At 39.4% G+C, this 16,794-nt stretch overlaps 1 protein-coding gene across 1 annotated transcript; it reads right to left on the bottom strand.

Moving 5' to 3' along the window:
- Window positions 1–398: 398 nt before the first annotated feature.
- Window positions 399–15,992, bottom strand: PGRMC2 (progesterone receptor membrane component 2). The gene is made up of 3 exons (XM_067530183.1): window positions 15,560–15,992; window positions 2,322–2,477; window positions 399–1,566 (listed from the first exon to the last, which is right to left on the bottom strand). The coding sequence occupies exons 1-3, from the start codon at window positions 15,990–15,992 to the stop codon at window positions 1,469–1,471; spliced, it is 687 nt and encodes a 228-aa protein (XP_067386284.1). The 3' UTR covers window positions 399–1,468.
- Window positions 15,993–16,794: the final 802 nt, after the last annotated feature.

The following is a 16,794-nucleotide window of genomic DNA, read 5'->3' on the forward strand; positions in this document are numbered from 1 at the left end:
ACATGCAGTTAATATGTTGAACAATGAAATTTCTTAAACATAGTTCAGCCATTTCAGCTAAGAGTGGAACATATCCTGTTAACATACTTGGTGCATTATACCACTGTTCCCTGGAATGTTTCATTTCTGTATGTACAATTAGTTTATATTCTTGAACCATAATGCATTATGGTTCACACATTTATTTAAACCAAAGCTTACCTGAATAAGTCATTTCTTTAAGTTTCCTCATGACTGAGGGTAAAATAGAAAAGTAACAGAGCTAGATAGTTTTTCAATGGCAGTGCAAAAATATTTAATGATCCAGGTTTTCCTTATTCTGCATACACATGGCAAGCTTGGTCCTTACATTTCAATGCACTGACTAATAGCTTCTATATAAAGTCTGACAGCACATGTGGTATTGTACATGCTTTATTAAAATGGTACTTGTATTTACAGTATCTGCAGAAACAATCCCTCCCAAGTCTTGCAGTCAGGCACCCACCCAAAGATGCATACACCCTCACTAGCTTAGTGAAGACTTGACTCCCAAACGGTAGGCAGCTCCTTGGGGGACATGGTGGGGTGGTTTAATTATTTAAAAAGAAGCCTGGGGGGATGCATTTGGCCATCACACTGCTAATTAAGTTTATGTATATTAACATATATGGCAGTAACACTTAGTCCTTTACCATTCTATATACAGAATGACATCAAGGTTTGCCAGGCAACTGAACATTCTAACTTCAGTCTCAACGCTGCTTGTAGTGACTTTGAAACCACATAGTTGGGGCTTTCCCTTAAAACAATTCAAGTTTATTAAGTGAAATAAGGCACAATTAATATTGATTTGATTTAGGGGAAGGGAAACGGTAAAAGGCAGGCTTCAGCTGATAGTTGCTGCAGAGAAATTAGTTTTGCCAGATCTTTTTGAGAGAAAGATCTCTTGTATGTCCTTCTAATCTGCAACGATGTCTCTCAAAAGAACTGAAGTTTTTCTGCCAGGGCTACTACTGCCCACAAACAAAACAAAGCATTTGGAAATTCACATTTTAACTCCAGTTTCAGTAGCCCAGACTTCTAGTATCAATGTACATGAGTAAATTTATTTAATGCTGAAGGAGAAAAACGTGAAACAAGACAATGCTTTCATTTTCTTAAACTTGCTGAAAAAGCCTGTAAGTATGGACTATGTGAAGGCTTCATCTTACTGATAAAAGAGTAGCATTTTTGCCTTTTACATCCCTGGCCCCTCCTCATTAATGAAGCCTTACCACACATTACAAATAAACTGCAACAAAGAAGTTTGGCAGCACAAATAATACCTAGTATTCAAATCTTCATTGTGAGTGTTGCTTTCCTTGTACAAAACCTGTTGAATGTTTTTCGCAGCAGATGAACTGTACCTAAAGATGCAGGACATTCTGTGATAGGGGAATAAGAGGTTGCAGTTCTGAAGGCCCCTGACTTTGGTTGTTTACAAAGTTCAATCCTGTTTTGTGTGATCCTTGATATCCTCCTCATCTGTATATTCTGATGGTTCTTCCCCTGGTTTTAGGAGTCTACCTACGTAGTCATATTTTTCTGGAAAAGATATTTATGTATTAATTAAAAACAAATGCAACTACTTCTACTTAATCTCTTCACTGTAAATTACCTTTAAATTATAGGTCAGTTATTTTTCCCCTTCAGGCTGAAGTCCTAATCCCACATCTCTGAAGTCCAGGGGAATTTTAACACTGACAGAGATTTTTCCACTTATCCATTCTTTGACTACTCTCCCAGTAATTTCCTCCACCTCTCCCACAACTGATTACCAGCAGTTAAGGGGATTGCACAGGTTAGAAGAGGAATTTTCACCCTGATTAGCCTGTTCTGATTTCAGTGCTGTTTGAAAATTTTGACTTTTGTCCAATTTTTCTTTACCCTTCTGTGCCCAATGGAAATAATGCAACTGTAAGACAAAGCAGTTCAGTATTACACCAAAACAAAACGTCCCAAAATAGGATTAAATAGAATCTACCCTGAACTGCTTATTCTATTAGTCACTCTGAGACCTGTTACGTCAGTTGAGTAAAATTCTGTACTTTAATGTGATACTTCCTATTTAGCCATTTATATAAACAAGTATTTTAAAAGCCATAGAGGCACTATTAAAATTCCTTTTAAAGATAACTGTCAGAATTCCCTTTCCCAAAAGATAAACTGCAGAAGTATTGACACAATTTCTCTCCAGTGAGCAAGAAACACCTTTTAGAAAGTCCCCAGCCCCAATTTGTCATTTTGTTGACTGAGTCAGTAGTGTAAGTAAATAATCACATTTTGCTAGTTAAAGTTACCTTTAAATTGCATTTCCCATTCTCTAACACTTTCCATTTGTACAGCATTTAAGTCCGATAGGTCATCATATTCATCTCTGAGTGCATCTTTATCTAGACAGAAAGTTGCTAGTCCCCTGGATGCATCTCTGCCAGCAAATATTCCATATGGACCCTCTGAAAATAGAGCACAAAATTGATATTTTCAAAGTTTGTTTATAGTGATTGATCAACACTTTGAGTAAGATTGCTGGAAGGAACAGCAGGGAAAACAAGACAAGACTTTATATCATCCCATATTTCTGTATTGGATATTGGGAACAGCCATGTGTAATGCTGAGAAGCAATGAGTGGCACTACACCTGTGCCATAGGGAAGGCTGACAAGAGAAGCAAAGGCAGGAAAAATAAGTATTTTACACAGGTATATGACAAGACCAAATCCCAAGCCAAATTGTCTTCCTAACTCATTTTAAGTGCTTCTGCTTTTTTAAGTTGAAAGCACAGTAGAACAGAATGAAAAGGGAAAGCCTTGTCTACTGAGAAATAGTACATATATACAGAAGAGACCATTTAAACTTGATTCAGCCCTCTCACCTCAAGTCCTAGTGCCGTCTTAAAATGGAAATCCATTATAGATTTGCAACTTTAGCTATCTAATAGCAGGGAACTTGACGGTGATGCCAAGGGTGGAAGAACAGCTTTAATGTAAAACCAAGGTATTGGTCCAACCATTTCACATAGTTCTTTTGAAATGTTTTATGAACCCTCAAACTCACAGTATTCTTTTAAAGTTGAACCTGACACTGAGATGAGATTGAGGAAGCAATTTCACTGATTTGATTACAAGTACAATGAAGGTCTGTACATGTCTTGCAGTACAAGTTTGTGTAAATTAACCATCTAGTCCTAACATGAAGGGTAATAACCAGCTTACTGCAAGGTGGAGTCAAAGAAAGTTACAGCATGTCAGTGTTTAGAGGGGCATATAATTACATTTTAAACAAACATTCTTACATATATTAACAAAATTGACTAGTTTTCAAATCCAGTTTACCTTATCATTTGCATTGTATTTATTTTTTACATCTAAAGCAGAGAAATGAAAGTCCGTTTTGTTTTCAGATCTTCCATCTGCCACATTTGGGTTTTAAGCACTGAAGTGGGGTCTTAAACTATTCCCAGCTATTTATTCCCAGTCATGGAAACAGAGCTACTGACCTTATTTTTAAAAACAAGTTTTTACAAACTTTAAGTTGGGACTAAAGCTGAGTTGAGAACACAGCCATTTACTTTTCCAAAAAGAAAAGCAAGTTTTTCAACTGCCAATGCTTAGATTTTATAAGCATACTTATAGAAGACGGCAGTTGGCTGCCTCTGATCCTTTTGTTATTTCTGAGGAGATTACAAGGCAAATTAATCTCCCCACCTATTTCAGACAACATTCATAAATACCTTGCCTCTCTTCCTAGTATTATTTGGAAAATTCTGCACTAATTTTACTTTGTGCTGCTTATATTTTGAATGGTTTGGAACCATTTTATCTTTGAGTGCACTTGACATTAACACTGAGAAAGCTCTCCTATGAGGATATTATAGTTTTGTTTGTATTATATTTTGGGGAATAAGGAATGGACAGAACTTTAGCTCTTCTTAAAAGGAGAGTCAGCATCCTTCATCATAAGATAATGAATGGAACGCTACACGCTAAAGCCAATTCTTTCAGTCATATGGCCTATTAACTCGTTATGTATACAGTACATACAGTACTTACTATATTTGCTGAAGCTTAAAATCTCAGCACAGAGGATACTCAGGGAGCCTTGCTTAAGCAATTAAGCTGTGTAACTGTGCACAAACAGCAGAACCAGCATTTAGTAAGTCAGAATGAAAAAAACCACCAATTTTTTTATGGCACAAAGGAAATCAAGAGTGGTTCTAAAATAAAGAGATTTCATTGTGAAGCAAAACATTACTCCAAATACATGCATTCATTCTGGAGTGAATTTTAACTTTTTAATTGTAACCTGGAAAAAAACCAATTCAACATGCACCTTCTCCATTTTCTTTTCAACAGTCAATTTAGAATTAACATTGAAACAAAATGATTGAAATTACTAAAAACAGAATGATTAATATTTTTCAGGCTACCCAAGAAGTATGCAGAACTCTCCATGTGTCAGCTATTAATAACCTTTAGCCTAGTGCAGCATTTTAAAAGTATTAGTCACCATCATTTCAGTTCTCTTTTCAGACTCTTTTTGGAGTATGAAGATGGATAGTAACTTAAAAGGCCAGAGGGCAGTACCCTAGTCACTGAAGCAGTAGCACCAAAACCAATTTCTTTAAACAAAAGTGATACTTCTGAAGTCAAATCTGCTGTACTCCAATACACCTAATTACCTTTATCATCAACTAGTCCAAGTTCTGAATTACAGTAAAAAAAATTTGAAAAACATAAGCCACTGGACTATACAAACTTCATTCCTTGCCGGATACCATATGGTGTCATTACTCCTACGAAAAGCAATTACTAACTACATCCTACAGAATAGGATGGCATTTCATTTCAGATTTTTCTTTCCCGAAGTGCTTAAAACAATGTTCCTTGCCCATACTGAATGTTTCTATAAATGCCATTACCTACTGAAGTAACTTAGGCTTCTACCTTCTGCATATTATTCCATTTGAGGTCACTATGAGGCCCCCGTTAAGAAGAATTAACTTCTGTGCTAGTCAACCACCCTAACTGAAACAGGAAAATGGATTACAATTATTTACTTTAAGGAAAGATACGTTTTCCATTAAAGTAACAATATTGGTAGATTATAAGATACTAAAATTATGTTTTCATGGTATTCTCAAAGCATATAGGGTACTTAAACTATGAAGATATGCCTTTAGAACTTTGTTTGCTTTGCACCAATGATGCATCGAGTTTTGCTGACAGCAAAAAAAATTATAGATAAATAATAACACCTGTAATTTCCAGTTGTCTCTTTTCTAATAAAGTGGTTAAATATTAATGTTCTACCAGAGACTTAACATTCATTACAAAAGCATAAAGGAGTTTCTTTATAACAAGCAAGGTCATGTCTAAATCACTACATTTAATGCTAGTCCTTAAAAGACTTCAGATACTATATGGCAACTCAAACTGTCTTTCATGTCTAACTGACCTAAAATTGCCAATGTGAACTTATTGCATGTTCCCTTTTCCTTGAAAAGAAAGCTGGTGAAAATACTGTGCAGCGACCATTCCAGACATTGAACTCATTAGAAATAAGCCTTCCCTCACCCTCTGCTGCACTGATTCTAAAACATCTGTTGAAAAGGCAAAAGTTCTAAGTCTAGTTGTTTACAACAGGATTGAATGTACATTAAGTAAACATATTTTATATCAAATACTGATTACAATGTTTGGTTTTGCTGAGCCCCTCTGTGGCAATAACCCAGTTACACTATATAATAGGCTGATCCCTTAAAAGTATTTTTTCAAAATCCAACTTTAAATAGAAGTGTTGTGGAGCAATTTTCCTTGCACTTAACACAGAAGAGTCATCCAGGAAGATGCAAGTATATTCAACTTAAGGGAGGGAAAGATGCTTGATCAGAATGGTCTGTGCTAAGTCAGTCTTGGACCACCGAGTTCCCATGTAGCCTTGTAAGACTTACTCTGCATCATTTCCTACATCTGTAAAACAGAGATGATAATTCTTCCTTTTTCCCATGTTTTGTCTGTCCTGTCTATTTACACTGTAAATTATTCAGGGCAGGGTCTCATCTTGCTATGTATTTGAACATAACACAATAGGGCCATAAGCAGCTACAGGTCCCAATGGAGATACTGTAGTATGAAATAACAGAAAAATGTTGAGGGAGCTATTTCCAATACCTAGCTCTTATATAGCACTTTTTATGGAATGTACTTATCTTCAACTACCAATTTATTGAAATAACTGCCTTGTTTGTGAAAGGGTAACATCAAGCCAACATTGCAAGGGCACTTGTATTTCCACATTGCCTTCCTCTCACCCCAAAACGGCTTCTCTTAAATATAATATACACAACCATGCTCTATTTAGGTATGAGTCAATAATTCTAAATTTGGAAGAATATGAAATAAAAGTGTATACAATATTTGTGACATGATCCACACAAAAAATAATGAATCAGATTTACCAACTGTTTTGTTTCTCATGAACACAAGAGGTACAACACTGAGCATGCTCCAACAATCCAAGAACTCTCATTAAAACTTCAAGATGACATCAAATTGAGTGCTGAAACTTGAAACAAAGTTGCTGATTATAGCCATGTAGAGTAGCATATTGCAACCTGAGTATCCTTTCTTGTAACACATGCTTGATACCATGGTGAAGAGTTCAGTTTAAGAATCTAGATGGCAGGCTGACATCTAATTATTTTATACTGAAAGCATATAAACTCAGATTTCTTAAAAAAATAAAGCAAATATAGCTAAAACTCCTAGGAAGCTAGTTTCTAAAGAATAAAGGGTCACAACTTATGTAGGCTATTTTGCAATAAGCACATACATTGCTATAAACAGTAGGGTCAAAATGTTTAGATGTGTTCATTAATTTTAGATGCCCAACTTGAAGTAAGTAGGGCTGAGCACCCAGATCTCCCTTTCGACTTATTTTTGGATTTGTGGGTGTTTGGCATCTCTGAAAATAATCACAATCCTAGTGTTATCGTTGGGCACTCTAAATTAATGACATTGTCTTTTATATTAGGGCCTATTGCAAATAGGACCCAAGGAAGATGGATCAGAATTGAACAATCCACAGCTGTAGCTAGTATTGGTCTTTTCCTCTTGTGAATGTTAACTGTATAACAACTTGTACATGGTAAGACAGGCAGTGTTCGGCATTTGACTGGTCCAAAAATAATTGGAAAATTAGTCAAATACTGTCAAAAATGGTCAAATATTTTAAAGCACTAGTTTATTAGAACAGTAACAGTAATAAAAAAGAGCAACACTTTATGGTATGCAGTAGGCTTAGTCTTAGATATTTATGCCTAATTACAAAAAAGTTACTTAACTGAGTTATTTTAACACAGAAAAATGTGAAAATTAAATGAAGTTCTAAAAAAAGAAATAATCTTTTTAGCAATATTAGGTTAGCATTTAAGTGTGAATGTTATTCAAGATTGAACAGTCACAAGAGAAAAATGAAATTAAACAAAATGAACAGTAAATATAAAAAAGTCATTTTTAACTGCACTTATGCTAGATAGGCAGCAGAAAAAGTCTTCAAGCAGCTAAATGTCTGTACAAATTTTCTCTTTGTGTTGGGGAGGAGGTTAAATGAGTGAACCCTCTTTTCTCTCCTCTGCCATTTCTGAGTTAACTTCTGTATATTTATCTAGTCAGTTTAGATCATAATCTCTTCAAGGAAAGAACTATATCTTTTAACTTGATTAACTTGCTTTATAAGCCACCATGTACACTGATGGCCTGGTATACAAATAAAAGTTATACAAATGCTTGAAAGGGACACCAACTTGAAATCTAGTCAGTTTTTTAAAAAGTTTAATGTTGCTTCAGGTGCTATGCCTGCTGCCAGTTTGTGGTATGTTTTCCTGTTCTTAAAATAAGACCCTTTCTGTTGGGTCTCTTCATGCAATACAGGAAAAACTGAAAATTACTATACATTAAATGGTCTCGTATGTACAGAGCAGAAAAAATCATTCTTTCCTCTTAATATCTTAGTTTCCAGTATATACATATAGTTACATATGTAGGTAACATTTTCTGACAAGTGTGATTTTAAGTTGACTTTAAAGTTTTTTCCCCCATGGAATACTTCTGTGCCTATAAATAGTTATGCATCTTGTCCTCTTATATTGAAATCTCTTCATCTTGAGTGTTTGAACTTCTATGGTTTTCTCAAATCCCATTTCTTTAAGCTGCAGCATGTGTAAAATGCTCCTGTCTGCCTTCCACCCCCTAAAAAGAAGTGTGATTACATCACCCACATTTATTTCAGAATCTAGTTCAAAACTGCCCTTTTAAATAAATTTAACAAAAAAAGATCCATGGGCTTGCTCCAGTCTTTCATAGCTTCCCAGTTTGTCTGAGAACTAGCCTGGTCCCTTCACGTTCAGCATGAATACCACTCTCTCTGAAACATCTGTTGTCAGGAACTGTTTTACTGTATCTCCCAAACTCAGTTCAGGTCTTAAATGAAAACTTAAAATAGCACGCAAGACAAGTGCATAGGCAAGAAGAGAAATTAAAATATTTTCAGATATGGTTTATATGAAAGATGCTATATGAAAGAAGTTGCCTCACTTAAATTTAAGTCTTTATTTAGAAGCATTCTGTTTCTAGTAATGGATTTGTTTTTCCACCACAACAAAGCAGTTGTTAAAAAAAGATTACATGCAAAATTTCAACTTTCTTTTTGTTGCTTTTTATTTTTTCTTGAACATGACTGACCATAAGTTCTGAGAAAAATACAAGATGAAACTGATAACTTTCCCGAGGAGGCACTCTGGCGTGTCAGTCTTAGACTTTCCTGACACTGTAATTATTTTAAATTGGCATATTAAAAAAGTATATAGTAATGCAATAGTTAGGGTACTTCACCTTATTCAGAACCTAACACTACCACCAAGTACACTACCTATGTACGCAGTTAATTCAATTAAATGAAATCTTAAGTCATGGATTTTAGTGGTTTGTTCCCTCACAATCTGACAATAACTATAGAATGTAGTCCTAATGTGAGCTGGCCAGGGATACTGAGATTAAAATTAGTCAACATGCACACAATGAGAGTGGACAGTAGCAGTTAGTTGCAAGAGGTCACATGGGATGCTATTTGTGCCAGCAAGAAACTTATGTTACCACTTTAAGCTATAACTGTTTGACCAACATTAAATTAAAACAAGTTGGTGAAAAAGCAAATTATTTTATATTACAAAGATTTCAGTCACACAATACAGCAAATTCCACTGATAGATTTGTACCAACTCCAGGTCTGGCATTCCATAAGATGTTAAAGGACTGGGTCTGCAAACTCTGATCCTGTTTCCACCTCACTGTACAATACAGTACGTCAAATACAAAAGCATCCTCACTGGATCTATATATTGGATTAAAAAAATACATATCGCTGAAAAGCAGGATACCTCTCAAACTTGTGTGAAATAGTCAGATCCACAAGTCGTAGACCTGAATGCTTCTACAGTGCAAAGTCATAAAACCAACAATGCTAAGTAAACATCAAGTTTTGTTATAAATGTCTTCAGGCCTAAGTCAACCTGAAGCTTGCAAAAGTTATACTTACAACTCCATCTTGGAATATCTGATAACAGGGCAAAGCTTTGCACACAAGTTTTATTTAGAGTTAAGTCAACATTAACAGTGCAAGTGTCAGAAGTCTCCTGTACAGACAACTTAAAGATTTGGATGCCATCAGGCCATGATGTTGAAAACAAAAATGCTGCACTGTCCTGCACCAGTGGATGAGAGTGCCCTGGGGAAATCTATGCTGATGCTATAGTGACAAGTGATTGAATCAAAGCTTTTTTGCACAGAGCCACATCTGCAAGGTACCAACAGCATTGGGAGTCAGGTGACTTGGGTTCTATGGGCAGCAAGTTAGTCACAGAACTGCATGACTGGGCAAATTACTTCTCATCTCAGTTTCCCCATATGCAAAAAAGGTGATAATGATTACCCATATTGGAAAAGTAATCACAGATCTATTTATGAAAAAGAAAATATAAGTGCTAAATATTATATTATTTGCTCAACCCTGAAGGTTTCAAGGGACAAGTTAGTGCTGAGAGCTTTCAGCACTGACAGCCCCACTTCAGAGAACATCTTTACACCAAAACTACATAGTAATAAGGCTTGCTTTGAACTGAGACACTAGAAATACAACTGTACCACCTTGAGCAACAGCCATGTTAATCAACATTAAGCCTGCAGTATACAAATGCTTAAGATTTGCAGGGCAACTCTGTGCCAGTTCCACTTGCCACGGATACTTCTGCACTGAAGGACAGATAATACATCAATATCTCAACACAGAGTTAATGACAAATGGCTCCCTGGCACAGGCCTGCACTTATCACCTGCTCAAAATGCTATAGCCTTAAGACTTCTTCCACTGGGGGGGAGGAAATCAGCTTGTACCAAACTTTGGTTCCACTGGAAGGCTCTGCATTTTCTGCATTGAACCCTTCATCCACCAGGCATACAAACAAGATCATAATTTCTCTAAATAGTGGGCCTGGAAATCTACTTTGTGCCAGATGTTTCTGAAGCGTTCTGAGCCATCTCACATAGAGGCCTCAAACAATCTGCTTCCAACCACAGAGTTTCACATAATATCTCCAGAACTGAGAAATGGCCCAGGTCAGCCACCAAAGTCTTTTCAGTCAAATCCAGGAAAGAAATAGGAGCAAGACAATGCATCCTGACAACCTTTGTTTCACCAAGGACAAAACAGTACTCAGCATGATTCAGCAGAGAACCAAACATATTTGAAGGAAACAATAGATGGGAGTTGCTTCCTGTGCAGGGATATCATCCTAAGAGCCATCTCAAAGCACCTAATCTGAAGGAAAGTGAAAAACCTGCCTCAAGATAAGTGTCAATGGCTTGAAATCTGAAGTCAAGGAGATTTAATTCAAACCACTGCCACCATGACTCGGTTCAGAGTGCTAAGGCATGTACTGGGAACAGGACAAACTAATCACAAGATACAATGCCATATCCTAATCAAAACCAAAGTTCACAAATCCAGCAGAGAGCTAGAACTGGCCAAAATGGTGCAGTTGCAACAAGGACACACTTTGCCAACAAGGTTCACAAAAGAATTAAAGTGAAATGAAGCAGCCAGAACATCTGTGGTCAAGACACACTTATTCAAAGAGCTTGCAAGCTAAGAAGTTCCATCTTGTCTCTAACTAGAAGCACTATACCCAAGAACAGGAACCCAGTCAATATGGTATCTTTAGAGAAAGCTAGTTACAACCTTAACTGTGACAAACCAAAACTGAAACTTTAACTATTACAAATTTACTGTCTTTCCATAGTGTTAAGATGAAAATTCAAGTGAAGCATGACTCCTGTTTTTATTATTCACTGAAGCAACACCCAATACCTACCAAAACAAATGCTAGAGAAGCCAGCCACCTCACTTTGAGTGTACTGATTTGATTGAGCATGAAAAAAATAAAGCACATCACCAAGCTTTTACCATCTTCCGCTTCTGAGATATCATTAGAAGCAGCACCTAAGTGAATTATTGTTTAAACACAGGAAAAATACACTGCCATGCATCAGTAAAAGGACTGCTTAGCACCAACAGCAATTAAGCCTATAGGCATGTTTCACAACTATGGTAAAGTTGATTTATTCGCCCTCGAGGTATGTAATATTTTACCTGACTGTAATGAATCATGGTTTTGTTTATCAGTGGGACAATCTGCAACTTGTATGCTATCTAAACAGGGTACTCTATCAAAGTAACAAATTTAGTGTTCATTTCTACACATCTAACAAATGAACAAAGTCTATTCCGCAAAGAATGCTGATCATGTGAATTAGCTATCTAAAATCCATTCCTGCAACCTTCAAATTGTTTACACCAGTAATTAGGTCCCCTTTCGACCGATAGTTCTGCTCTCAACTAATTCAGTAGAAGAGGCTATTTTGATAAATTGGTTCATAAGTAGACATTTATATTTACATCAAAAATAAATAGTTTGACACCCTTTAACTTATCTCTAGTTTGAAACTGAACCACTACTGTCTGCAGTAGTCTCCCTGAATGCCATTAGAGGTCTGACAACTAGTACAAATGGATAAAAAGTGTTTTCAGCACCATTAGAGTGATAGAGTTCTGTAACCATGTTAAAAATGGTTTGGTCCATCTACAATAGGAATTAAACCACTATCAGCACTGGTTCAGGAAGACTGGCTGCTGACAGCGGTCAGAATACAGTCCAATTTCCTAGGAAGATAGGGTTTTTATTTTCCTCACACTATTAAAAGAGTAATATTATTTATGTTGAACAATCTGAAGCTGGAAAATTATATTTTAATATTAGTACATGGGGTTATTTTGGTTATAGAACACTTCCTAACTTTTCAGCATGTAGTTTCAACACACGTGCCGTATTTAAATGTCCATGCTAATGTCAGTTTAAAAAACACACAAAACTAAAACTATTAAGCTGTGACCAAAACAGAACGAAGAAAGTTAATATAGCTATGACATACTATACTAAAAAAAAAACAAAACAAAAAAACAAAAACAAAAACCGAGAGTTCTGTGGCACTTTAAAGACTAACAAATTTAATTTTTGTAGGCATAAGCTTTCGTGAGACTCAGCTCACTTCGTCAGATACAGTAAATATTTACTGTATAATTCTACCTCTGCATCTGACAAAGTGAGCTGAGTCTCACGAAAGCTTATGCCTACAAAAATTAAATTTGTTAGTCTTTAAAGTGCCACAGAACTCTCGTTGTTTTTGCTGTATACAGACTAACACCGCTACCCCTCTGGAACTATACTATACTAAGATTTCTTCATGTTTAGTGCCCATTAGACATATAGGATATGACTCGGGAGTATAGGCCCAGAATTTATAAAGATTTTACAATACCCAATAATAAAAATGTTTTAATATACTTGAAGAAGTTCAATTACCGAGGTTTGGATTTATACACAATACAGCAGTGTTTACAGCAGACTTTATATTACTACTAATGGATGAGAACCAGAAAGTGAAGTTGACTAGCTTAGTTTCATTATTTGGTCTCAAATTCAAGAGCAGACATCAGGAATGTTGAAAATGAACATTAGATTTATAAACTTTGTTTTTCAGATTATTAGTAACAGAGGTAACAAAAAAAGGTTTATTTTTTTTAAATAAATACACATTATTTAACCTGCCATTGTCCCTGTTGAAGAAAATGGGCATCTCTCCATGTCTTCATACAGAGAAAAAAAGTGTCATACCTACTTACAAAAATTCTCAAGGTGCTGGTTTGGACCATGTTTTCCAACATACCATTGTTTATCGATGATTTTCTTGATTGATCACAACCGTACATTCCTTTAGCATAGTTTGAATTGCCTTGTGTACAATGCTGAAGTTACTCACCTCACTGGCAAAAAAAAAAGTATGAAATCACAGGATGTGTTTTTAATAAACAAGCTTCAAAGTAAATATAGAAATTCAACACTATTAACTTCTTTTAGAGTCACAAGGGGGGTGAAGTAATATCTTTCCTTGGACACGTTAGCAATAGAGAAGTATTCAAGGTAGAGTGGCCCCTAATTGTCACCTAACACTCCGCACTGGAATACATACACAATGGAGACCCCATCCTGAAATAAATCTTTCCTGAATCCCCACTTCCGGCCTTCAAACAACCCCCCAACCTCTCCAAGCTCATCATCTGAAGCAAGCACCCAACAGACCAAGGGCCACCAACTCAAAGCAGCATCACACCCTACCAAAAAAATGCAAAACCTGCAGACATAACCCCACCAAATACAATGATCAATCTCCTCCTACCCAACACACCTTTCGGGATCCGTGGATTCTAAACATGCCTATCACAACATGTGGTATACACTGTCCAGTGCACTAAATAACCCAACAACAACTATGTGGGTGAAACCAGACAATCACTACACTCTGGAATGAACTTACACAAGAAAATAATAAAAGATAAAGACACCCTATCACCTGTGGGTGAACACTTTTCACAAAGTCATCAGTCCTCAGCCTCAAAGGAAACCTGCACAACACTTTCAAAAGATGAGCCTGGGAGCTCAAATTCCTAACTCTGCTAGATACTAAAAGTCATGGACTGAATAAAGACACTCGATTTATGGCTTATTACAATACTAACACCCTCTTTTTGTCTTTCAGGACAGTCTACCTTGAATGGTCCCTAGAATATGTGCTAACTATTTATGCTAAATGACCTGTTCCACCTAGTGTTTTGCTATCAGGCTCAGAGTACCTGTCTCAGACCTGAAGAAGAGCTGCGTGTTCTCAAAAGCAAACCTCTCTCACGAACAAAAGCTGTTCCAACAAAGATATTACTTCACCCCACCTTGTCTCTCTAAAGCCTTGTCTACATTAGCACTTATTCTGGCAAAACTTTTGTTGCTCAGGGGTGTGAAAAAACCCACCCCTCTGAACAACATAAATTTTACCAGCATAAGTGCTTGTGTGGCTGTGTTACGTCTGTTGGGAGAGAGTGCTCCCACCAACATCATAAAAACACCTACTCGATCATGTGGGCAGAGCCAACATAATGCTGTCCACACAAGCGCTTATGTCAGCAAACATATGTTTCTCAGCGGTATGTTTTACATACCCCCGAGCAACAAAAGTTTTGCTGGCATAAGTGCTAGTGTAAACAAGGCCTAATATTCTGGGTCAGGCATGACTACATATTAATTTTTTAGTTTTTTGCTCCTGAGAGGTAAACCTTACAGGCACTCTCTGTCCCAAGAGATACATTTAAACTTTTAAATGCTACATAAGTAGTGCTGATACCTGAACTCTCTTACAAGTCAATTAGCGTGAGGTTAAAATGTGTATTGTCAAGAACAGAGGAGGCCATTTGTACCATGAAATAAACATGCAAATCTTCCATGGGTTTTCCTGCTATTAAAGCTAGAATGAAGTCAATAAACCACCATCAGCTTGCACTTCGACCCCACCTTCCATTAGGACAGCTTGAGAAACGAAGCGTTACACACCTACACTAAGGCATGCGGTTCGTCTCAGGTCCACTCAGAATTTCAACCATTTCACAGACGCCTCTTTACATTTCGGTCAGAGCTCAGTGAGCAGGAGCGCAAACAGCGAGGGTGCTGGCGTAGCTGCTAGGCCAGCAAGGGGGCGAGAGCTGGGTCTGCAAGAACGCTTCACATGTGGCAGCCCCAAAGCAACGCACGGCGATTTTAAAGCACGCAGCAGATCACGGCCCGGGCGGGCTGAGATAAGCAGCATGAGCCGGAGGTTGCAGTTTTGAACCTCTCCTCCCCCCACCGCATGGATCCGCGCACGCCCTGCCAGCCCCCCCACCGCGCAGCCCGACGAGCACCCGCCGCCAGCCAGAGACAGGAGGGGGGGACGCACGCAGCGCCAGCTCCCCACCGGAGCGGGGAGGTCGGGCAAGGCCGGGGAGGATCGTGCTGTGCCGGAGAGGCGAGTCCGAGCCCACAGCCCCGCCGGCTCCTCACCGGGCCCGTAGAACTTGCTGCCTTTGGTCACGTCGAAGACTTTGCCGTTGACGGCCAGCAGGATGCGGGGGGTGCGAGCCCCGTCGTACTCGTGCAGCTGCTCCAGCGTGAAGTCCCGCCGCTTCATGCGGGGCAGGGAGTCGGCCTGGCTCTGCTGGGCCGCGCCCCCCGGGCCGCTCCGCTTCCCCCAGCGCAGGTACAGCCGATAGGCCGCCAGCAGCACCAGCACCAGAAGCCCCACGTTCAGCAGCATCTCGCTGCCCACAGCCCACCCCCCAGCAGCAGCCGCCGCCGCGGGAGGCTCTTCCGCACCCCCGCCCCCCAGGCCGCCGCCGCCGCTGCCCTCAGTTCTTAGTTTCCCTTTTCCATCCCCATCGTCCGCCATCACTACCAGGCCAGCGCCGCGCGCGCCGGCTCCGCCCAATACGGGCATGAGGATTGGAAAGAGCGCGAGGGGGCGAGGCACATTCTGCCCCCCTCCGCCTCTGCCCGCTCGGATTGGTCACCGGCGGGATACGTCACCCTCACAAGCTCGCGCCAAAGCCACGAATTAGAATCAGAGACACGCCCAGCTGCTTAACTGCCGCCGTCGCTCGAGAATCCTGGACAAGGCGCGCGCGCGCGAGAGAGAGAGAGAGCGCGCCGCGGACGAGCTCGAGCTCGAGACACGCTGCTCGGGAAGGCGGCGCGCGCGAGACAGAGCCGGAGCTGCTGCTGGCTGTGATCGGTGCCGGATCTAGACTCATGCAGTTTGCTCGGGCGCGTGCAGGATTCTGAGCCGCTGGCGAGCCATAGGGATGTCTGGCAGAATCAACGCGAAACGCCGATCTGGCTAGTGCGCGGGGCGCTCGCAGGCTGGCAGGGCACGGAATGGAACTACTCGCCTCCTCCTTGCTCAGCATTTGCTCCTTTTCCCGGCCTATTGAAGTGGCACAGCTACCTGCATTGAGCTCTCTATTTAAGGGTGTACTGCAATCATTCCCCTCCCCCCCCCCGTGATAATAAAGGGGTAGGGTACGGAGGGAGGGAAGCTTTTCTGCTCTGGATTTTGGCTTGCCCCACCCTCGGGTGGCCAGGTGAGTCCCCTCCTCCAGCGCCCTAGGGGGGCCCGGGCCCTGCTAGTGCCCCAGGGCTTGGCAAAGAGTTAGCACCTGCTGGGGGGAGTGCGGCCCTGCATGGCCTCAGGAGTTTTAAACGCAGGAGGAGTTAGGCGAGGACTGCAATGTAACCCTCCT

The sequence above is a fragment of the Emydura macquarii genome, unplaced genomic scaffold (genome assembly GCF_026122565.2).
Source record: "Emydura macquarii macquarii isolate MOO-44397 ecotype Brisbane River unplaced genomic scaffold, CSIRO-AGI_Emac_v2 contig_3044, whole genome shotgun sequence".
NCBI lineage: Eukaryota > Metazoa > Chordata > Testudines > Chelidae > Emydura > Emydura macquarii.